Here is a 23,209-nt window from a genome sequence, read left to right as displayed (position 1 = left end):
CTAAATATTTTTAAGACGCGGGTTGATGGGTTTTTGATAAGAGAGGGGATTAAGGGTTATGGGGAGAGGGCGGGAAAGTGGAACTGAGCCACGACAGATCAGCCATGATCTTATTGAATGGCGGGGCAGGCTCGAAGGGCTAGATGGCCTACTCCTGCTCCTATTTCTTATGTTCTTAAGAGGACTGTTGACAGGGCTTTAAACTAATTGGGTGGGGGGGAGGGTGCGAGGGTAGGTGACATTACGGGGTCTAAAGTTAAGGAGACGGTACAGGTAAGGGAAGAGGCCGAGGATGTCCCAATAATAGAGGGAGTAGGGGGCGTGAGTATGGTTGGTGGCGTTCCGGCACGTAGGGTCCAGGTGAAGGCTGGGATGAAGGCGCTTTATCTGAATGCACGAAGCATTAGGAATAAAGTGGATGAGTTGGTGGCGCAGATCGACACAAATGGGTATGATCTGGTGGCCATTACAGAGACGTGGCTGCAAGGTGACAGGGACTGGGAGCTGAATGTACAGGGGTATCAAGTGTTTAGGAAGGATAGGTAGGAGGGAAAAGTGGGGTGCGTAGCTCTGCTGATTAAGGATAGCATCAGGGTGGTAGCAAGCGATGATATTGGAGCCAAGGAGCAGAAGGTGGAAGCGTTGTGGGTAGAGATTAGGAACAGCAAAGGGAGGAAGACGCTGGTGGGTGTCATCTATAGGCCCCCGAATAATGATCTGGAGGTGGGGCGGGCTGTTAACGCGCAAATAAGGACGGCGTGCAGGAACGGGACGGCCGTAGTTATGGGGGATTTCAATCTGCATATTGATTGGTCGACCCATGTTGGACGTGGTGGGCTCGAGGAGGAGTTCTTGGAATGCTGCCGGGATAGTTTCCTCAAACAGTGTGTGTTGGAGCCGACGAGGGAGCGAGCTATCTTGGATCTGGTGCTAGGTAATGAGGCGGGTAGAATCAGGGAACTTGCGGTGAAGGATCCTCTTGGGGAGAGTGATCATTGTATGGTGGAGTTCCTGGTGCAGATGGAGGAGGAGAAAGTGGGTTCCCGGACACGCGTCCTTTGTTTGAACAGAGGGGAGTACGGTAGAATGAGAGAAGAATTGGCGAATGTGGACTGGGGGAGCGCGTTGGAAGGTAGGTCTGCTGAGGAGCAGTGGAGGATCTTTAAGGAGATCTTTCTTGGTGCTCAGCTGAAATTTATTCTGATGGTCAAAAAGGACTGTAGGAGGAGAGGTAATAAGCCGTGGATAACGGAGGTGAAGGAAAGTGTTAAATTAAAAGCGGAGGCGTTTAGAGTAGCTAAGAGTAGTGGGCGAGAAGAGGATTGGGAGAGGTTTAAATGTCAACAAAGATTGACAAAGAAGTTGATAAAGAAGGGTAGGAGAAACTATGAAGCTGGGCTAGCGCTTAATATAAAAAAGGATAGCAAGAGTTTTTATAAGTATATAAAAAGGAAGAGGCTGGCTAGGGTGAATGTTTGGTCCCTTAGAGGATGAGAAGGGGGACTTAGTGGTAGGGGATGGAAATATGGCTGAGGTCTTGAACAACTTTTTTGTTTCGGTCTTCATGGAGGAGGACGTGAATAATTTGCCGGATGTTAGAGATGGAAAGGTGGTAGGACTGGAGGGTCTCGATGACATTACTGTTACTAGAGAGGCGGTGCTCGACAGACTGGAGGGGCTGATTGTGGACAAGTCCCCAGGACCGGATGGAATGCATCCGAGGGTTCTGAAAGAAATGGTGGAGGTGATAGTGGATGCCTTGGTGGTTATTTTCCAGACATCGCTGGATTCCGGGCAAGTGCCGGAAGATTGGAAAACGGCTAATGTTACGCTGTTGTTTAAGAAGGGTGCCAGGCAAAAGGCAGGGAATTATAGGCCGGTTAGATTAACGTCTGTTGTAGGTAAAATGTTAAAATCCGTCATCAAGGAGGAAATAGCGAGGCATCTTGAGGGGAACTGCTTGATAGAGCAGACGCAGTTTACTGGAGTTCTATGAGGATGTGTCTAGGGCAGTGGATAGAGGAGAGCCGGTGGATGTGGTCTTCCTTGATTTTCAGAAGGCGTTTGACAAGGTACCTCACAAGAGGTTATTGCAGAAGGTCAGGGGGCATGGAGTTGGGGGTAGGGTGTTAGCGTGGATAGAGGACTGGTTGTCAAATAGGAGGCAGAGAGTGGGGGTCAATGGGTGCTATTTGGATTGGCGGATGGTGACTAGTGGAGTGCCCCAGGGGTCAGTGCTGGGGCCTCAGCTATTTACCATTTATAGATGATCTGGAGGAGGGAACCGAGTGTAGGTTGTCGAAATTTGCCGATGACACCAAGATTGGTGGAACGGCAAATTGTGCGGAGGGTGTGGAGAGTCTGCAGAAGGATCTAGATAGGCTGGGCGAATGGGCCAGGAAATGGCAAATGGAATTTAATGTTGGCAAGTGCGAGGTGGTCCACTTTGGTAGGAATAATGGTAGGATGGATTATTACTTACGTGGAGAAAAACTGCAACAGGCGACGGTGCAGAGGGACCTCGGGGTCCTTGTGCATGAGTCGCAAAAACCCAGCTTGCAGGTGCAGCAGGTGGTCAGGAAGGTGAATGGGATGTTGGCCTTCATCGCGAGGGGGATTGAATATAAAAGTAGGGAGGTCTTGCTGCGGCTGTATAGGGCAGTGGTGAGGCCGCAGCTGGAGTACTGTGTGCAGTTTTGGGCGCTGTACTTACGCAAGGATATTTTGGCCTTGGAGGGAGTGCAGAGGAGGTTTACTAGGCTGATGCCGGAGTTGAGGGGGTTGAGCTATGAGGAGAGGCTGAATAAACTAGGCTTGTACTCGTTAGAGTTGAGAAGAATGAGGGGAGATCTCATTGAGACGTATAAGATGATGAATGAGATGGACAGGATAGAGGTGGAGAGACTCTTCCCGCTCAGAAAGGACAGTAGGACTAGGGGCACAGCCTCAAGATAAAGGGGGGGTGGTTTAGAACGGAGTTGAGGAGGAACTTCTTCACTCAAAGGGTGGTGAATCTCTGGAATTCTCTGCCCATTGAAGTGGTGGAGGCTGCCTCGCTAAATATTTTTAAGACGCGGGTTGATAGGTTTTTGATAAGAGAGGGGATTAAGGGTTATGGGGAGAGGGCGGGAATGTGGAACTGAGCCACGACAGATCAGCCATGATCTTATTGAATGGCGGGGCAGGCTCGAAGGGCTAGATGGCCTACTCCTGCTCCTATTTCTTATGTTCTTATGTCTCCCCTCAGCCTCCGTCTTTCCAGTGAAAACAATCCAAGCTATCCAATCTCTCCACATAGCCAACAGTCTCAAGACCAGGCAATATCCCGGTGAACTTTCTTCGCACTCTCTCCAAAGGATTGTGAGGAAGATGTTCCGAACGATGATGGCTTGCTGAGCCTCTCTTTCACACCCAGAGGGGCACAAATCAGGAAAATCTCAGGCTGATGTCACCCACCAGCCCAGCAAACAGGTTGGCTTTAAGGGAAGGAAGCCCATTAAACACTTCTTGGGAAAAGTTGTTGAATGGGATTTAACCCAGAGAGGCACAGAGAGTAGAAGGAATAACTTGGAGGCGAGGTTTAGGACGGGCATGCCAGAGTTCAGGCCACCACCCCCAAGGCAGCAGAAGCTTTGGCTGACAATGGCAGAGCGATTAAAATCAGGGGATGTTCAAGAGGCCGGAATTGGAGGAACGCAGAGATCTGAAGGTTGCAGGATGACAGAAATTGAGAGGGTTGTTGGGGCTGGAGGAGGCTACAAAAATAGGGAGGGGTATAGGGACAGAAGGAGGTTACAGAGATAGGGAGGGGGTGTCGGGACTGGAGGAGGTTACAGGGATAGGGAGGGGGGTGTCGGGGCTGGAGGAGGTTACAGAGATAGGGAGGGGGTGTAGGGGCTGGAGGAGGTTACAGAGACAGGGAGGGGGTGTAGGGGCTGGAGGAGGTTACAGGGATAGGGAGGGGGTGTAGGGGCTGGAGGAGGTTACAGAGATAGGGAGGGGGTGTCGGGGCTGGAGGAGGTTACAGGGATAGGGAGGGGGTGTCGGGGCTGGAGGAGGTTACAGGGATAGGGAGGGAGGGTGTAGGGGCTGGAGGAGGTTACAGGGATAGGGAGGGGGTGTCGGGGCTGGAGGAGGTTACAGGGATAGGGAGGGAGGGTGTAGGGGCTGGAAGAGGGCTGAGGATGTGGAGAGATTTGAGCATTGCGACAGTGCCACAGTTGATTCATGAACACTGAGGGATGAGTCAGTTGTCCCTCGGTTCAGGAGCAGTGATACTCACACCCCTCCCCCCCCCGCCCCCATGGTTTACAACAGGAGATAAGATTGTGTGAATTCCATTCTTTGCTATGTAACATCCATTTCCCAGCCATAGCTCACCAACTGGACTTTATTCCTCGCTCGCCACACACATGCCCTGTCACCGAATTTGTTTGTTTCTTTGGAAGCGCAGTCAGAGCTGTGAGCTGGGAGGCACAGCAAGATCCCACAGGCTGTGACCAATCAGCTGTCGGGATGTGGGCAGAGACAGAGGGTTCGATATGGGAGAATTTTCCCTTGCTATTTTTCCTTGCTATTCTCGCCCTCCCTCGGCGCTGACCCTCCGACGGCGCGGCGCTCGCCCTCCCTCGGGCGCTGACCCTCTGACGGACTGTCTTTTCCCCGATTGTTGCTGGGTTTGGTCAGGAGATGGTGAAGCATTTGTGCTCTGAAGTGAAACTATTGGTGGCTGTTAAGGAGAGTGGGATTGAGTGTGTGGTTTGGACTCGCCCTGCCCAAACCTGTGGTTTGTGGTGACATATCTGATGTGACTGGGTAGCAATACGAGGAAGCAGTCTGGGGTTTTATCTTTCTCTTTTTGCGTGTTGACGGGCTGGTGTCCTGTCTCCGGGAAGACGCTGACTAATTAACACACTGTCAGCAAGAAGCAGTAAATAGCTTCCTCACCCAACAATTCCAGCACCTCCGCCTTCCTGAGCTCAGTCTCGCCTCTTTACGACTCCCGTCACTTCTGCCTGTGGGTGTGGTTCTGTACTCTTGTCAAGGGATCACAGGATGAGGAAGAGGCCATTCAGCTCCTTCTCCAGCCTGTTACAGAGGAACAGGAGGAGGCTCCAGCCCCTCAATATTATCCCACCATTCATTTTTTTGATGTGTTCTAATTGCGTTTAGCTGCCTTCTCTCCGTGTCCCTGGGTACTTTTTGGATAAGAAAACTCTCATTCTGGGGTGGAACATTAACAATCGATCCAGCTTCCATTGTTGTCTGTGGGAGAGAGTTTCCAAACAGCTCCCTCCCTTTGTGTGGAGACCGTTTTCCCAATTTCCCTCCAGGAAGGACTGCCTCCGATTTTCAAATTCTGACCCTTACCCCCCCCCCCCCCCCACCCCCACGAGTGTCCAGGCTCCCGACTGCCCTAACCAGCTGGAATAGTTTCTCTCTATCGATCCCTATTTGTTGCCCTTCTTATCTCAAAAACATTGATCGAATAGCCTCTAATCTAAATCCCGGGGAAATTGACCCTACTTAATGTAATATCTCCTTGTAATTTAACCCTCGCAGTTCCAGGTATTATTATGGGAAGCTGCACTGCATTCCCTGCAGGGACAGTATCTCCTTCCTAAGGTGTGGTGTCCAGAACTGTCCAGCTAGGCCCCATCCCATCAGCTTTCCTGTTGCTCTCTCTGTCCAGCAAAGCTGGACAAACAAATGTGGGTGAAAGGAATGGGAGAAGGGGATGGAGAGGGAGGAGATGACTTGTGCAGAGTAGAAACGTCAGCACAGAGCAGATGGGCCGAGTGAGCCCCCCCGCCAACCCTTTGTACCCTTGCTAATGGGGGTAACTTGTCCAATCTAAACTTGTCACAGTGCTGTATTACCCTTCTTCTCCGATCTTTCCTCCATCTCCTTTCTATGGGATGTGGGTGTCTCTGGCTACACCCAGTATTTATTGGCCATCTCTGATTGCCCCTTGAGAAGGTGTGGGTGAGCCGCCATCTTGAACCACTGCAGTCCCTGAAGTGTAGGTACACCCACAGTGCTGTTAGGGAGGGAGTTCCAGGATTTTGACCCTAGTGACAGTGAAGGAACAGCCGATATATTTCCAAGTGAATTGTGAGTGACTCAGAGGGGAACCTCCAGGTGGGGGTGTTCCCAGGTATCTGCTGCCCTTGTCCTTCTAGATGGTAGAGGTGGTGGGTTTGGAAGGTGCTGCCTAAGGAGCCTTGGTGAGTCGCTGCGGGGCATCTTATAAATGGTACACATGGCTGTCACTGTGTGTCGGTGGTGGAGGGAGTGAGTGTTTGTGATTAGCGTGTCGATCGAGGGGGGCTGCTTTGCCATGGGTGGTGTTAAGCTTCTCGAGTGTTGTTGGGAGCCGCTCCCATCCAGGTAAGTGGAGAGTATTCCATCACACTCCTGACTTGTGTCCTTGTAGATGGTGGACAGGCTTTGGGAGGGAGTCAGGAGGTGAGTTACTCTCCGCAGGATTCCCAGCCTCTGACCTGCTCTGGGAGCCACCGTATTTATATGGCTGGGTCTAGTTCAGTTTCTGGTCAATGGAGGTTGACCCCAGGATGTTGATCCCATCTTCTGAACCCAACTTTGTTGTGACAGTTTCCATTGTGCAAACTCTTGGGGTGGGGGGATGTGTGAATGTGTGTGCGCGTGCTGGCCTATTGCATATGCCCCTGGACTAAAAAAGTTTTATTTATTAGTGTCACAAATAGGCTTACATTAACACTGCAATGAAGTTACTGTGAAGGTCCCCTAGTCGCCACACTCTCAAACCTTTTTGGGTACACTGAGGGAGAATTTAGCACAGCCAATGCACTCTAATCAGTGTGTCTTTTGGACAGTGGGAAGAACCCAGAGCACTGGGAGGAAACCCAAGGAGACACAGGGAAAATGTCTGTGTGGAGTCTGCACAGTGACCCGAGCTGGGAATCGAACCCGGGTCCCTGGCGTGTGAGGCAGCAGTGCTAACCCCTAGGTGCCTAGTGAGCCACAGTTTGGCTGGGGGGGCACCTTTCAGGAAGGGAAATCCTGCTGTATTTATCTGACCAGGCTGATGGGTGACTTGAGACCCTCTGCGATGTAGCTAACTCTTAAACTCTGTGAGTGTGTGTCTGTCTCCAGCCCCACCCCAGATGCTGAGCTGAGTAAGGTGACTCATATCCTTGAATGTGCTGAGCAGTACCTGCCGACATTCCTCTTGCAATCGGCAATGCTCTGGGATTGTGTTGCAAAGATCCTATCAGTCGTTGTTGTAATCTGCCCTATCTCTCTCTCTCTCTCTCTCTCTCTTTGCTCTGGGCACCAGTCCCACAGCAAGGTGTGGTTCCACATCACTCTGCAATGTTCTGCACTCAGCTCCCCACACTACCAGCACCTCTTCATCTCTGTAACCTCCTACACCCCCTCCCAATCTCTAACTTCGTCCAGCTCCCTACTCCCCCTCCCTATCTCTGTAACCTCCTCCAGTCCCTACACCCCTCCCTATCTGTGACCTTGTCCAGCATCTACACCCCTCCCTATCTAAACTTCCTCCAGCCCTCCCTATGTCTGTAACCTCCTCCAGCCCCTACATCCCGAACCACTTAGGGCCCTTATACCCAAGCTCGGGACTGATGTGATTTTTTTATTGTCACGTGTGTTGGGTGAGGGTGAAAAGTGTTGTTTCTCACGCTATACAGACAAAGCATACCTTTGATAGAGTACAGAGAGGAGAAGGAAAGGAGAGGGTGCATAATGTAGTGTTACAGTCACAGGGTGTAGAGAAAGATCAGCTTAATGCAAGGTAGGTCCATTCAAAAGTCTGACAGCAGCAGGGAAGAAGCTGATCTTGAGTCGGTCGGTACGTAACCTCAGACTTTCGTATCTTTTTCTGGATGGAAGAAGGTGGAAGAGAGAATGTCCGGGGTGCGTGGGGTCCTTGATTATGCCGCTGCTTTCCCCGATGTGGAGATGCCGGTGTTGGACTGGGGTAAATACATTAAGAAGTCTCAACACCAGGTTAAAGTCCAACAAGTACTATCAAATAAACCTGTTGGACTTTAACCTGGTGTTGTGAGACTTCTTAATGCTTTTCCCGAGGCAGCGGGAAGTGGAGACAGTCAGTGGTTGGGAGGCTGGTTTGTGTGATGGACTGGGCTATGTGCACAACCTTTTCTCATTCTTTGTGGTCTTGGTCAGAGCAGGAATCATACCAAGCTGTGATACATCCAGAAAGGATGCTTTCTATAGCGCATCTGTTAAAGTTGGTCAGCGCATAGCGAACATGCCGAATTTCCTTAGCCTCTGGAGATGGAACCTGGTGTTCCAGAGGACGAGGCGGGGAAGCCGATCCTTACAGTTGGCTCTAATAAATCCCGCAGCCACTATTACTACGGTAGCATGAGATAGATCTCAATGTCTTGTGGGCAACTGTTTCCCCTTCAACCAACAACAGTACACACTGATCATCTTGTAATTTATCTCATTGTAGTTTGTGGGAAATTGCACATTGTGTAACAGGCTGGAGAAGGGGCTGAATGGGGCCTCCTCCTGTTCCTGTGTAACAGGCTGGAGAAGGGGCTGAATGGGGCCTCCTCCTGTTTCTGTGTAACAGGCTGGAGAAGGGGCTGAATGGCCTCACCCTTTCAAGCCCTGCCTTTTATAGTGTTAAAAGTCAGAGCATCACGTTTGTGAGGAGACAAATAGTGGGTGTTATGTGGATGATTGTGAAAAGAGGGGTTTCGGAGTCATCTGTCAATGGAACTTGAGGGGTAGGCCATTCAGCCCCTCCATCCTGTTCCATCTGTCTATACGATCCTGGCTAAACATTTACCTCAAACTCCACTTGCCCGCATGCTCTCCGTATCTCAAATCCTCCTCAGCGTCCAAAAGAAGGTAAGCCTGCAGGTGCAGCAGGCGGTAAAGAAGGCAAACGATATGTTGGCTTTCATTGCGAGAGGTTTTGAGTACAGCAGCGGGGATGTGTTGTTACAATTATACAGGGGCCTTGGTGAGGACACACCGAGAGTATTGTGTACAGTTTTGGTCTCCTTTTCTGGGGAAGGATGTCCTTGCTCTCGAGGGAGTGCAGTGAAGATTTACCAGGCTGATTCCGGGGATGGTGGGACTGATGGATGAGGAGAGATTGACCAGGTTAGGATTGTTTTCACTGGAGTTCAGACGAACGAGGGGGAATCTCAAAGAGATTTATAAAATTCTAACAGGACTGGACAGGGTAGATGCAGGGAGGATGTTCCCGATGGTGGGGGGAGTACAGAACCAGGGGGTCACAGTCTGAGGATTCAGGGTAGACCATTTAGGACGGAGGTGAGGAGACAGCACTTGGATATAGCACTTGGAGGGAATGGGGTCAAAGGTTATGGGGAGAAGGCAGGAGTAAACTATTGAGTTGGGTGATTAGCCATGATGGTGATGACTGGCAGATCAGGCTCGAAGGGCCAAATAGCCGCCGCCTGCTCCCATCATCTTTGTTTCTACGACACCTCATGGACCTGGGAGGAGCCCCAAGTCGCAGGTCAGCTGTGGGACTAATCTGAGCAAGAGCAATAAGTGGATGGGAGTTGATGGGTGTTGGTGGATACACACTGTTCCTCCACCTGACAGCTCTGTGACAGAGAGAAGTGGTGAGAGACAAGGAGGGATTGTGAAGACGTGGGGCACAGGAGGGGGAGATTGATGTGGGAAGCAGTTCAAAGTTGCATAGGTTTGCCATGCTAAATTGCCCCTTAATGCCCGAAGATGTGCAGATTAGGGGGATTGGTGATGCTAAATTGCCCCCTAGTGTCCAAACATGTATGGGTTGGGGGATTGGGGATGCTAAATTGTCACTTGGTTACAGGGAGGAGGAGGGAGGGGTGGTGATGGAGGAAGGGCTGACAGGAGAGCGAAGTTAGTTTGAATAAGCATTGTGCAAGTTCCCAGCTGAGTGAGCTGAAATTCTCCGGCACTGAATGGTACCAATCAGAGCGGAATCTGTCGAGTCAGCCCTCTCTGGATAGAGTCTGACACGGGATCATTCAAAACCAACCTCCCCTGGCCCAGGTCCCCGATCAGTGAGAGAGAGAGAGAGGGAGAATTCTCCAGTGCCTCCAATAAAGGACTTCTGGATTTGCTGGACCTGTCGGGATATAGGAACATGATTGATGATTTGGTAATGTACTTTGGCTGGTAAATCCCAAAAGCTCCAGAGATGTCATCCAACTCCCAGTTCTCCCCAGGGAATTTAAATTGGGCGGGACTGACAGAAATATCCAGCTGAGTATTTGGAAAAACCCATCTGGTTCAATGATGTCCTTTAGAGAAGGAAATCTGCCGTCCTTAGTCTGGCCTACATGTGACGCCAGAGCCACAGCAATGTGGGTATGATAACATTAAAGGATATTATTAAACTAAAAAGAGCGCAGAAAAGATTTACTAGGATGCTACCGGGACTTGATGGATTGAGTTATAAGGAGAGGCTGGATAGACTGGGACTTTTTTCTCTGGAGCGTAGGAGGCTGAGGGGTGATCTTATAGAGGTCTATAAAATAATGAGGGGCACAGATCAGCTAGATAGTCAATATCTTTTCCCCAATGGTAGGGGAGCCTAAAACTAGAGGGTCTAGGTTTAAGGTGAGAGGGGAGAGACACAAAAAGGCCCAGAGGGGCAATTTTTTCACACAGAGGGTGGTGAGTGTCTGGAACAAGCTGCCAGAGGTAGTAGTAGAGACGGGTACAATTTTGTGTTTTTAAAAAGCATTTAGACAGTTACACGGGCAAGAGGGAAATAGGCCAAATGCGGGCAATTCGGATTAGCTTCGAGGCTTTAAAAAAGAAGGGCAGCATGGACAAGTTGGGCCGAAGGACCTGTTTCCATGCTGTAAACCTCTATGACTCTTAGCTCACGAGGGAGGGCCACGCTGTGGGCGGGTCACAAATCTCTCTCTCCTGCTGTTGCTGGTTTGAGGGAGCTTGCTGTGCACAGACTTCCTGTACCACTGCCTCAGCTGTCCTGACGAACCTCATTGTGAATGAGTGGGTTGTGACGGGTGGGTGACTAGTGGAGTGCCCCAGGGGTCGGTGCTGGGGCCTCAGCTTTTTACCATTTATATAGATGATCTGGAGGAGGGAACCGAGTGTAGGGTGTCGAAATTTGCTGATGACACCAAGATTGGTGGAACGGCAAATTGTGCGGAGGGTGTGGAGAGTCTGCAGAAGGATCTAGATAGGCTGGGCGAATGGGCCAGGAAATGGCAAATGGAATTTAATGTTGGCAAGTGCGAGGTGGTCCACTTTGGTAGGAAGGACTATTACTTACATGGCGAAAAACTGCAGCAGGCGACGGTGCAGAGGGACCTCGGGGTCCTTGTGCATGAGTCGCAAAAACCCAGCCTGCAGGTGCAGCAGGTGGTCAGGAAGGCGAATGGGATGCTGGCCTTCATAGCGAGGGGGATTGTATATAAAAGTAGGGAGGTCTTGCTGCAACTGTATAGGGCACTGGTGAGGCTGCAGCTGGAGTACTGTGTGCAGTTTTGGGCACCGCACTTACGCAAGGATATTTTGGCCTTGGAGGGAGTGCAGAGGAGGTTTACTAGGCTGATGCCGGAGTTGAGGGGGTTGAGCTATGAGGAGAGGCTGAATAAACTAGGCTTGTACTCGTTAGAGTTTAGAAGAATGAGGGGAGATCTCATTGAGACGTATAAGATGATGAATGGAATGAATAGGATAGAGGTGGACAGTAGGACTAGGGGGCACAGCCTCAAGATAAAGGGGGGCGGTTTAGAACGGAGTTGAGGAGGAACTTCTTCACTCAAAGGGTGGTGAATCTCTGGAATTCTCTGCCCGTTGAAGTGGTGGAGGCTGCCTCGCTAAATATTTTTAAGACGCGGGTTGATGGGTTTTTGATAAGAGAGGGGATTAAGGGTTATGGGGAGAGGGCGGGAAAGTGGAACTGAGCCACGACAGATCAGCCATGATCTTATTGAATGGCGGGGCAGGCTCGAAGGGCTAGATGGCCTACTCCTGCTCCTATTTCTTATGTTCTTATGAGACCCAGAATTCTGTCATTCATTGAACCAAGCACTGGGTCTGAGGTCTGCACCTTTTCTAATCCCTGTGTCGGACTTTTTTTGGATAAGATTCCCTGGGCCCTAGGCCGAGCTGAAGCCTGGGTCTTTCTGGCTCTGGGTGAGGCTCTGCTCAGTCACGGAGAGTTCAGGAGGGTGGCAATGTGACACATTGGATTGACAGCCGTTCGGAGGAATGGCTGATTCACCAACCCCACCCTCCCTGACTGCCAGCTGTCTGAAAAATCAACTAGCTGCTACATAATGACCCAACATCCCTCCCTATCTCTGTAACCTCCTCCAGCCCCCTACACCCCCTCCCTATCTCTGTAACCTCCTCCAGCCCCCTACACCCCCTCCCTATCTCTGTAACCTCCTCCAGTCCCTACACCCCTCCCTATCTCTGTAACCTCCTCCAGTCCCCTACACCCCCTCCCTATCTCTGTAACCTCCTCCAGTCCCTATACCCCTCCCTATCTCTGTAACCTCCTCCAGTCCCCTACACCCCTCCCTATCTCTGTAACCTCCTCCAGCCCCCTACACCCCCTCCCTATCTCTGTAACCTCCTCCAGCCCCTATACCCCTCCCTATCTCTGTAACCTCCTCCAGTCCCCTACACCCCCTCCCTATCTCTGTAACCTCCTCCAGTCCCCTACACCCCCTCCCTATCTCTGTAACCTCTTCCAGTCCCCTACACCCCCTCCTTATCTCTGTAACCTCCTCTAGTCCCCTACACCCCTCCCTATCTCTCTAACCTTTCAGATCTCGGCATTCCTCCAATTCCGGTCTCTTGAGCGTCCTCCAGTTTTAATCGCACCACCATTGGTGGCCATGCCTTCAGCTGCCTGGGGGAAAGGGATCTGGGGGAATCTGGTGTCTCAGACGCTCCATAAAGCCTCCTGACCTAGGCCAATCTGTCAGTCTGTGGTCTGAATTCCTGCACACGTGAATGGCGACCAGTGGATGCTTTAAGGTTGGCTGGGAGCTTGTTCAGCGCACTGCGTTGATGTACGTTGGAGGAGTTGAGTTGGCTGAATGTGGGGCTTGGTTTGGGTAGCGTGTTGATGAGTGTAGCTGGTGTCCCCCTCACCCCCGGGGGTCATTCTCCCCATCCCCCCACTCTCACTGGGAGTCTCTCCTCCCCCTTTCATGGTGGGTCTCTTGTGTCTACGGTACCACCTCTCTCTGTCTGTCTTTTTTCTCTCTCTCTGTCTGTCTGTCTTTTTTCTCTCTGTCTGTCTGTCTTTTTTCTCTCTGTCTGTCTGTCTTTTTTCTCTCTGTCTGTCTGTCTTTTTTCTCTCTGTCTGTCTGTCTTTTTTCTCTCTGTCTGTCTGTCTTTTTTCTCTCTGTCTGTCTGTCTTTTTTCTCTCTGTCTGTCTTTTTTCTCTCCGTCTGTCTGTCTTTTTTCTCTCCGTCTGTCTGTCTTTTTTCTCTCCGTCTGTCTGTCTTTTTTCTCTCCGTCTGTCTGTCTTTTTTCTCTCTCTCTGTCTGTCTTTTTTCTCTCTCTCTGTCTTTTTTCTCTCTCTGTCTGTCTTTTTTCTCTCTCTCTCTTTTTTCTCTCTCTCTGTCTGTCTTTTTTCTCTCCGTCTGTCTGTCTTTTTTCTCTCTGTCTGTCTGTCTTTTTTCTCTCTGTCTGTCTCTTTTTTCTCTCTGTCTGTCTTTTTTCTCTCTGTCTGTCTGTCTTTTTTCTCTCTGTCTGTCTGTCTTTTTTCTCTCTGTCTGTCTGTCTTTTTTCTCTCTGTCTGTCTGTCTTTTTTCTCTCCGTCTGTCTGTCTTTTTTCTCTCTGTCTGTCTGTCTTTTTTCTCTCTGTCTGTCTCTTTTTTCTCTCTGTCTGTCTTTTTTCTCTCTGTCTGTCTTTTTTCTCTCTGTCTGTCTGTCTTTTTTCTCTCTGTCTGTCTGTCTTTTTTCTCTCTGTCTGTCTGTCTTTTTTCTCTCTCTCTGTCTGTCTTTTTTCTCTCTCTCTGTCTGTCTGTCTTTTTTCTCTCTCTCTGTCTGTCTGTCTTTTTTCTCTCTCTCTGTCTGTCTGTCTTTTTTCTCTCTCTCTGTCTGTCTGTCTTTTTTCTCTCTCTCTCTCCGGCTGTCTGTCTGTGTCTGTGCGTCTCGTGTCTCTCCTCCCCCACATATCCCTCAACGGCTCCACATTCCTGAGAGACAACAACCTTTGCAACTTGAGCAGACTCCACCCCGGCCCATCCAGTCTGAGGCCTTGTGGGAGCGGGGAAAGTATCTGAGCCATAGCAGCAGCGGCGACGCCAGCCTTGGCCGGGGGCCAGGGGGACGTTCGTTGTCTTTCGATTGACTCCTCCCTGTTGCTACTGCTGTGTCCGCTTTCCCTCCTGGCCTGGAGCTCCCTTTGGCCTACTTCTCCTCAGAACTCTTGACCCACTTTCTCAGACATTGAACCCCCCCTTCTCCTCCTTCCCAGAACTCCTCTCTGGCTCCTTGTCACCCCACTAACCTTTGGGAATTCGGGTTAAACCTCCCCACCCTGCAACTCCCAGGGTGACTCCCTCTGAACCTAGCTAAGTTGGTGATGAAGGGGAGGTTGGGCCTGCCCCAGTGCAAGCAGGCCTCAGCATGCCTAGTTCCTCCGACCGCGCAGTTGCCCCAGGCAACCAGGTAGTGCCAGGCCTCTGGAGCACACCTGTAACCTCAGGGCTGAGCGGGAAGGTTTAACCCTTGGCTGGCTGGGCCGTGTGTCGGGGCTGATCTCCCTTCCAAGGCTGCAAGGAAGTGGGCCTCGGTTTTAATCTTTCTCCTTGCCTCCCACTCCTGAAATGATGCCCTGCGGGGGAGGGTTCCAGGCACCCTTCCTGGGACACCGCTGCGGGTCGATGTGCAGGTACGACGGGGAGAAAGCCATTGGGAGGGGAGTTGGAATCCGGTCTCGCGTAGCGTCGGGAGATGGGGGCCGCAAGGAGTTAAGGAGTCTCTCCTGCGCTACGGGGAGAGGCCACGCCTGCCAGACTGGGGTGTGTGTGTGTGTGTGTGTGTGTGTGTGTGTGCTTTGTGCTGAGAAGGAATTTCTCCCACGGGTAAGGGAGGGAATGCAGCGAGGGTTAACTGGGACCAGGGGATTGTCCAGGGAGGAGAGCTCGGAGTCGGCCGTGCTGACTTTCCCTCAGAGTTTTTAAACAAAAAACTGAGGAAGAATCTTGGGGAAAACTGGGGAGGAATCTTGTTGCAACTTGTGAAACTGCCAGGGGAGGTTTAAACTTTGTGTTATTGTCACAAGTCGGCTTACACTAACACTGCAATGAAGTTACTGTGAAAATCCCCCAGTCGCCACACTGAGTCCCTATTCGGGTTACACTGGGGGAGAATTTAGCACGGCCAACGCACCCTAACCAGCACGTCTTTCAGATTGCTCTGGTTTCCTCGCACACCTGGAGGAGACCCACACAGACATGGGGAGAATGTGCAGAGTCCACAAGACAGTGACCCGAAGCTGGAATCGAACCCGGGCCCCTGGTGCTGTGGGGCAGCAGCGCTGACCACTGTGCCAACGTGCTGCCCCCTTGGAGGTTTGGGAATTGTCCATTCTGTGTGTCTCTCCCCCAGAAGGTGAATATTGGAGAGTGAGATGCTGAGTTTGTTCTGATGATCAGCGAGTTATGGGCGTCAGGGAGGGGGCAGTAGAGGTGATTGAGGATGAAAGCTACCTGTGCTTGTATTAAGTGGGAGAGCAGGATCAAAGGTCTGAATGGCCTCACCCCACATGTGCCTCTTTAAGTAACTGATGGGTAATGTTCAATGCTAGACATGCTGCCCCCAAAAATGCTCCATAACCAATGGAGCAATGTTATTATTGGATTGTGTTAATGTTAGTCATGTCGGGACAGTGACAACACCCGGATAGGAACAGCACAGACCCAGAAATGAGGTGGTAACTGCAGAGGTGCTGCTCCACTGGCAGCACTGAGCAGTTAAATATTGGTACTAATGTACTTAACTACTGTGAAGTACTGAGGGAGTGCCGCACTGTCAGAGGGTCAGTGCTGAGGGAGTGCCGCACTGTCAGAGGGTCAGTGCTGAGGGAGTGCCGCACTGTCAGAGGGTCAGTGCTGAGGGAGTGCCGCACTGTCAGAGGGTCAGTGCCGAGGGGGCGCCGCGCTGTCAGAGGGTCAGTGCTGAGGGCGCGCCGCACTGTCGGAGGGTCAGTGCTGAGGGAGCGCCGTGCTGTCGGAGGGTCAGTGCTGAGGGTGCGCCGCACTGTCAGAGGGTCAGTGCTGAGGGAGCGCCGCACTGTCGGAGGGTGGGTGCTGAGGGCGCGCCGCACTGTCGGAGGGTGGGTGCTGAGGGCGCGCCGTGCTGTCAGAGGGTCGGTGCTGAGGGCGCACCACGCTGTCCTCTCCTCCCCTCCCCACCTCTCCTCGCCCCCCCACACACCACCACCACCAAATCTGGCATAGTCGAGGGTTGCCTTAATTTGTTTGTGTTGGGGTACAGTACGCTGAGGTGGGTAAAAGCAGTTGAAATACAGTTTAAGCATGAATTTCGCAGGCTTGAGAAGGGGCTGATTAACCTCCTCCCGTTCCTGTATAACAGGCTGGAGAAGGGGCTGAATGGCCTCCTCCTGTTCCAGTGTAACAGGCTGGAGAAGGGGCTGAATGGCCTCCTCCTGTTCCTGTGTAACAGGCTGGAGAAGGGGCTGAATGGCCTCCTCCTGTCCCTGTGTAACAGGCTGGAGAAGGGGCTGAATGGGGCCTCCTCCTGTTCCTGTGTAACAGGCTGGAGAAGGGGCTGAATGGCCTCCTCCTGTTCCTGTGTAACAGGCTGGAGAAGGGGCTGAATGGCCTCCTCCTGTCCCTGTGTAACAGGCTGGAGAAGGGGCTGAATGGGGCCGCCTCCTGTTCCTGTGTAACAGGCTGGAGAAGGGGCTGAATGGCCTCCTCCTGTTCCTGTGTAACAGGCTGGAGAAGGGACCAAATGGCCTCCTCCCGTCCCTGTGTAACAGGCTGGAGAAAGGGCTGAATGGCCTCCTCCTGTCCCTGTGTAACAGGCTGGAGAAGGGGCTGAATGGCCTCCTCCTGATTCTCTTTGCTATATGAGAAGGAGGTGTGGGGACTGATGTGGAGGGAGAGGGTGCAAACTAATTAATAATTCTGACGATTGATTTGTTGCGGCCTAGGGTGAAGCTTTTTAGGCTGTGACCTCTTGTACTCTGACCTTTTGCTCTTTTTGTTCTCTCTCTCTCTCTCTCCCCCCCTCCCCTCCTTTCTCTCTCCTTTCTCGCTGATGAACCTATCGTGAAGAGGAATGTAGGGCAGGTTCTGGGGATGTGTTTATTTTCATGTGTTTACGCACGGACAGAGAAATATCTAAATTAAAGGACGTTATTCGCCCCACCCCCCCACCCCCCCCCATCCCTCCCTCTCCCCTCCCGCCCCCTAGGGGGCGACGCCATGGATGACTCGGACGTCGAGTCTACGGCCAGCATCCTGGCCTCGGTCAAGGAGCAGGAGGCCCAGTTCGAGAAGCTGACCCGGGCCCTGGAGGACGAGAGAAGGGGCGTCTCGCTGCAGCTACAGCGTGTGAAGCTGGGGCCTGAGGGCATGGGACTCCCTGCCGTCGCCAACGGCAACGGGACCCTCAGCTGGCGTTGGCAGGTAAAGCTCTCTTCAGCCCGGGGGTCAATCCGCCATCTGCTGCCATCTTGGATTGACCTTGTCATCCGCATCGCTCCATCTCCATCTCATCCATCTACAACTCGTCCCCACCCAAAGTCCGCCCTCCCTTCATACCCAGTGTCCCTATCAAACACTCCCAGGACAGGTACAGCACGGGGTTAGATACAGAGTAAAGCTCCCTCTACACTGTCCCCCCCATCAAACACTCCCAGGACAGGTACAGCACGGGGTTAGATACAGAGTAAAGCTCCCTCTACACTGTCCCCCCATCAAACACTCCCAGGACAGGTACAGCACGGGGTTAGATACAGAGTAAAGCTCCCTCTACACTGTCCCCCCCATCAAACACTCCCAGGACAGGTACAGCACGGGGTTAGATACAGAGTAAAGCTCCCTCTACACTTTCCCCCCCATCAAACACTCCCAGGACAGGTACAGCACGGGGTTAGATACAGAGTAAAGCTCCCTCTACACTGTCCCCCCATCAAACACTCCCAGGACAGGTACAGCACAGGGTTAGATACAGAGTAAAGCTCCCTCTACACTGTCCCCACATCAAACACTCCCAGGACAAGTACAGCACGGGGTTAGATACAGAGTAAAGCTCCCTCTACACTGTCCCCCCATCAAACACTCCCAGGACAGGGACAGCACGGGGTTAGATTCAGAGTAAAGCTCCCTCTACACTGTCCCCCCATCAAACACTCCCAGGACAGGTACAGCACGGGGTTAGATACAGAGTAAAGCTCCCTCTACACTGTCCCCCCCATCAAACACTCCCAGGACAGGGACAGCACGGGATTACATAGAGTAAAGCTGTAGCTGATTTTTCTGGTTAATTTGTCCCACTCACACACCCCCATCAGTTTAAACAAAAAAATGTCACTGACAACTCTCGACTCTGTCCACTCAGACGTCCCGGCTGCTGGGGAGGATGTTGCCCTGATACAATCCCTCGTGTTGTCAAGGAATAAGGGATTGGGAGAGGAAGGAATGTAAGTGATATTTCTCCCCTCTTCCCTCCTGCCCACCCCCGTCCCCTCCGCTCTGAAGGTCACTCACTGCAATTGAGGATACCGAGAGATTGCTGCCTTTAGCACTCGGGTTCGCCCACACGAAATGTCGATTTTAAAAATAGCCAAACTGGGACATTTCTGCCTCGCGCCCAAGCATCATCCTTCATTGCGATTCCTTGCACTCAGAAACACAGGAGAGAATTCCATTTCATTATCACCCACGCTCTGTGTGTGTGCTGTGCCGTTTGATGCTGGCAACTTGTGTTGTCAATGTGTGGCAGACGTTCAGAGAAGGGGATTTCTCTCCCCTCGCCCCCACAAACCCCCACCTTGGGGTAGCCGTGGTATTGGGAGATTTCAGGTAAGGGGGTAGGTGCCCCCTGTGTCGGGGTGAACAGGGAGTGGGAGCGTCCTCGAGTTTGATCTCAAGGGCCAGGGTCCTTTGGGGATTTCCAGAAGGGAACTACTTTTGATGCCCATGACAGGGTGGGGGAGAGCGAGAGGGGAGGCCGCCGAGTGGGTCGTCACAGCAGTCAGTTTGAAAGCAAAGGGCTGAATGGCCCCTCACTCCTGGCATGTGTGCCAGCGTGTGGTTTGATACTGGTGGAGAGTAGGTGTGGCCCATTTGGGGAGAGGTGGGCATCAATAGTGGGACTGACCAGAGGAAATTCTGATTATTTTGGGATTGTTTTCAATGGGAGTAAATGGGAAGGGATTTGGATCCATTGGGATTGTGTAGAATGGGAGTGAAGAAGAAGGGGTTTGGATCCATTGGGATTGTGTAGAATGGGAGTCAATAGGAAGGGGTTTGGATCCATTGGGATTGTGTAGAATGGGAGTGAGTGGGAAGTGGTTGGATCCATTGGGATTGTGTAGAATGGGAGTAAGTGGGAAGGGGTTGGATCCATTGGGATTGTAGAATGGGAGTGAGTGGGACGGAGTTGGATCCATTGGGATTGTGTGGAATGGGATTGATCCATTGGGATTGTGTAGAATGGGAGTAAGTGGGAAGGGGTTGGATCCATTGGGATTGTAGAATGGGAGTGAGTGGGAAGGGGTTGGATCCATTGGGATTGTGTAGAATGGGAGTGAGTGGGAAGGGGTTTGGATCCATTGGGATTGTGTAGAATGGGAGTGAGTGGGAAGGGGTTGGATCCATTGGGATTGTGTGGAATGGGATTGATCCATTGGGATTGTGTAGAATGGGAGTGAGTGGGAAGGGGTTGGATCCATTGGGATTGTGTAGAATGGGAGTGAATGGGAAGGGGTTTGGATCCATTGGGATTGTGTGGAATGGGAAGTGCATCGGGCTGATCCTGGTTGGGGGAAGACACCTGTCATTGTCTCGAGCTGGTTGGGTTCTGAGGTTGGAATGTGTTTTTGAGTCTGCCCTGACTGGGATGTGGTTACTGATTAACTGCTCAGTAAACAGTTCTTTGCTCTCTGCCTCTCTCTGAGCAACCAGCACACCTCTGGCGAGGAAGATTGGCTCGAAGAGTCGAGGGTTTTCCTTGGCAAAGTGGAAATTGGTGCCATTAAAAGGAAGCTATTGCATCAACTGCATCAGCATCTGGAGAAAGTGCTTGGCTTTTCTTTGGAACGTTCTGATGAGAATTTCCAATTGGATCATATCCCCCTTCCCATTCGTTCCTGCTGTATACAATCCCAGTGGTCCCAATCATTCCCGTTGATTGCAAAATCCTGGCGGGATCAAACCCTTCCTAGGGCCAGGACCATCCAAGTGATGACTGTTGACCCCTCGCCAAGGGAAAACTAAATGGGGCCTTTCACAACTTCCTAAGGTGCAAAAGCTTTCAGTCCGGGAAGGACTGTTTCTCACGGATGGGTGGGCATCCGTCAATTGCACCAGGGATGGTGGGGGGGGGAGATGGTGAGATGGGTGTAGGCCAGCAGGATCCCACAACACAACCAACACTGAATTTATTAGTTTGAGTTTTAGTTGTGGGTTAAGTATCGGGGTCTCAGGGTGAAGGAACGGTGTTGGGTGTGGGCAGGTCAGAGAGGGTATGATTGCCTCGGCCACTGGCCTCAGAACTTTCTACCCCCAATAGGAACGATGGTTGATTCAATCCTAGACCGGAATGTTTGGGGTTTGCGCCAACGCAGCTTCCATCTTGCACAAGCACCCAATTGAAGGGTGCTGGGGGAGCGCCTCGATGTGACCTACCCCCTGTGATCCATCCCGAGGGGCGTTTATACTCCGGAAGCCAAAGCTGGCCTGTGGTGACCTCCAGCCCTTTTGGCCTAATCAGGACTTCTCAACAGAGGGACCTGTCCCAGGATACTCCACTGGAGTGGTTACGGAACTGAATCGGACCCCCCCATTAGCAGGAGGAGGTGATCAGACAGGACCAAGGCTCGATGAAGGACTGAGGTTTTCGAGGAATGTCCTACTTGAAAAAGCGAGAGGCCAGAGACGTTCAGGGAGGGAATTCCAGAGCTTAGCAATCACCACCCACCACCCCCCAGTTCCCCAGCAGCTGAAGGCACTGCCGCCCATGGTGGAGCAATTAAAATCAGAGGATGCTCAAGAAGCCAGAGCTGGAGGAACTGAGGGTTATAGGAGGTTATGGAGACAGGGAGGGTTGTAGGCATTGGAGGAGGTTACAGAGATAGGGAGGGGGTGTAGGGGCTGGAGGAGGTTACAGAGATAGGGAGGGGGTGTAGGGGCTGGAGGAGGTTACAGAGATAGGGAGGGGGTGTAGGGGCTGGAGGAGGTTACAGAGATAGGGAGGGGTGTAGGGGGCTGGAGGGGGTTACAGAGATAGGGAGGGGTGTAGGGGCTGGAGGAGGTTACAGAGATAGGGAGGGGGTGTAGGGGCTGTAGGAGGTTACAGAGATAGGGAGGGGGTGTAGGGGCTGGAGGAGGTTACAGAGATGGGGAGGGGTGTAGGGGGCTAGAGGAGGTTACAGAGATAGGGAGGGGGTGTAGGGGGCTGGAGGAGGTTACAGAGATAGGGAGGGGGTGTAGGGGGTTGGAGGAGGTTACAGAGATGGGGAGGGGGTGTAGGGGGCTGGAGGAGGTGACAGAGATAGGGAGGGGGTGTCGGGGCTGGAGGAGGTTACAGAGATAGGGAGGGGGTGTAGGGGGCTGGAGGAGGTTACAGAGATGGGGAGGGGGTGTAGGGGCTGGAGGAGGTTACAGAGATAGGGAGGGGGTGTAGGGGGCTGGAGGAGGTTACAGAGATAGGGAGGGGGTGTAGGGGGCTGGAGGAGGTTACAGAGATAGGGAGGGGTGTTGGTGGGAGTGAGGATTGGGACGGTCTCAGTAACCGTGGGTTAGGTTTTGGGACTGGGATTGGAGTCTGGGTCCCAATGTGGGTCAGGCAGTTTGAAGTGTGCTAAAAGCTGAAGTGGGCCAGCTCCGGGAGTGCAGATTACTGCAGCGGGTTGTGAATTGGAAACTAGCTGTGTGAGCATCAGATTCTGGATGTAACAAGGGCACAGGTATGATGGTCGTGTGTTCATTGCCAGTTGTGTGCATGCATGGACTGTGGTGCATGTTCATTGCCGCACAGGGTCTGCATGTTGGTTGTCATATATACATGCATGTATTGCATGCAGCCGGGGAGCTGGATCTGGTATTTGGAGGATGTGCGACTTGGGAGTCTCCATCCCAGTGGCAGAGTTAGCTGGTGGTGTGTCTGTCACTGAGAGGTGGGCAGCCAGGGAGATATGATGGGGGAGTTGACGGGTGCAGGAGGGGTCTCTGCCGTGTGTTCTTTACAGTAGTTGAAAGGTTTGACAGTGACGAGATTCTCTCTCTCTCTCTCTCGTTTTTAATCAGACCCAAAACGGATTACTAGCTGGCGATGCTGAGACTGAACACATACTATCAGCTGAGAGTCGTGTGAACGGACCACAGGTATGTACAGATATCAGCCAACGCTGTCTCCCCCCCCACCAGAACTGCCACTCAATAAAATGGCGGCTGAAACCTAGACCCCCAAGTTCCTGTCAGGCGCCCCCCCCCCACCCCCCACCACCACCCAACCTCCCCGATAACTCCCGCCCGGTTTAGTCAAGAATCTGCCCACCTCGAGCTCGGATCCATTCACTCAGCCCCCAGCGATCCCTGTGGAAGAGAATTCCAAACATTCCTCTGAGAGAAAGCACTTCTCCTCCTCCTCCACCCCCTCCCTATCTCTGTAACCCCCCCTCCAGCCCCCTACACCCCCTCCCTATCTCTGTAACCCCCTCCAACCCCCTACACCCCCTCCCTATCTCTGTAACCCCCCCTCCAACCCCCTACACCCCCTCCCTATCTCTGTAACCCCCTCCAGCCCCCTACACCCCCTCCCTATCTCTGTAACCCCCTCCAGCCCCCTACACCCCCTCCCTATCTCTGTAACCCCCCTCCAACCCCTACACCCCCTCCCTATCTCTGTAACCCCCTCCAGCCCCTACACCCCCTCCCTATCTCTGTAACCCCCCTCCAACCCCTACACCCCCTCCCTATCTCTGTAACCCCCTCCAACCCCC

General features: G+C 52.3%; 1 protein-coding gene across 5 annotated transcripts in view; it reads left to right on the top strand.

Moving 5' to 3' along the window:
* The first annotated feature begins 14,354 nt into the window (after window positions 1-14,354).
* Window positions 14,355-23,209, top strand: part of ctnnd1 (catenin (cadherin-associated protein), delta 1) — a 42,767-nt gene continuing 33,912 nt past the window's right edge. For 2 of the 5 annotated variants that reach the window (XM_080184057.1, XM_080184055.1), the window contains exons 1-3: window positions 14,355-14,902; window positions 17,455-17,669; window positions 22,515-22,592. In XM_080184057.1, the coding sequence (XP_080040183.1) occupies window positions 17,466-17,669; window positions 22,515-22,592 (282 nt within the window). In that variant the 5' untranslated portion in view covers window positions 14,355-14,902; window positions 17,455-17,465. The remainder of the gene's footprint in view (window positions 14,903-17,454; window positions 17,670-22,514; window positions 22,593-23,209) is intronic. The other 3 variants (XM_080184056.1, XM_080184059.1, XM_080184054.1) reach the window with 2 other exon arrangements.

This window comes from Carcharhinus amblyrhynchos, unplaced genomic scaffold (genome assembly GCF_965287045.1).
Source record: "Carcharhinus amblyrhynchos unplaced genomic scaffold, sCarAmb.v2.hapA scaffold_538, whole genome shotgun sequence".
NCBI classification, from domain to species: domain Eukaryota; kingdom Metazoa; phylum Chordata; class Chondrichthyes; order Carcharhiniformes; family Carcharhinidae; genus Carcharhinus; species Carcharhinus amblyrhynchos.
This window is presented reverse-complemented; position numbering and strand designations above follow the sequence as displayed.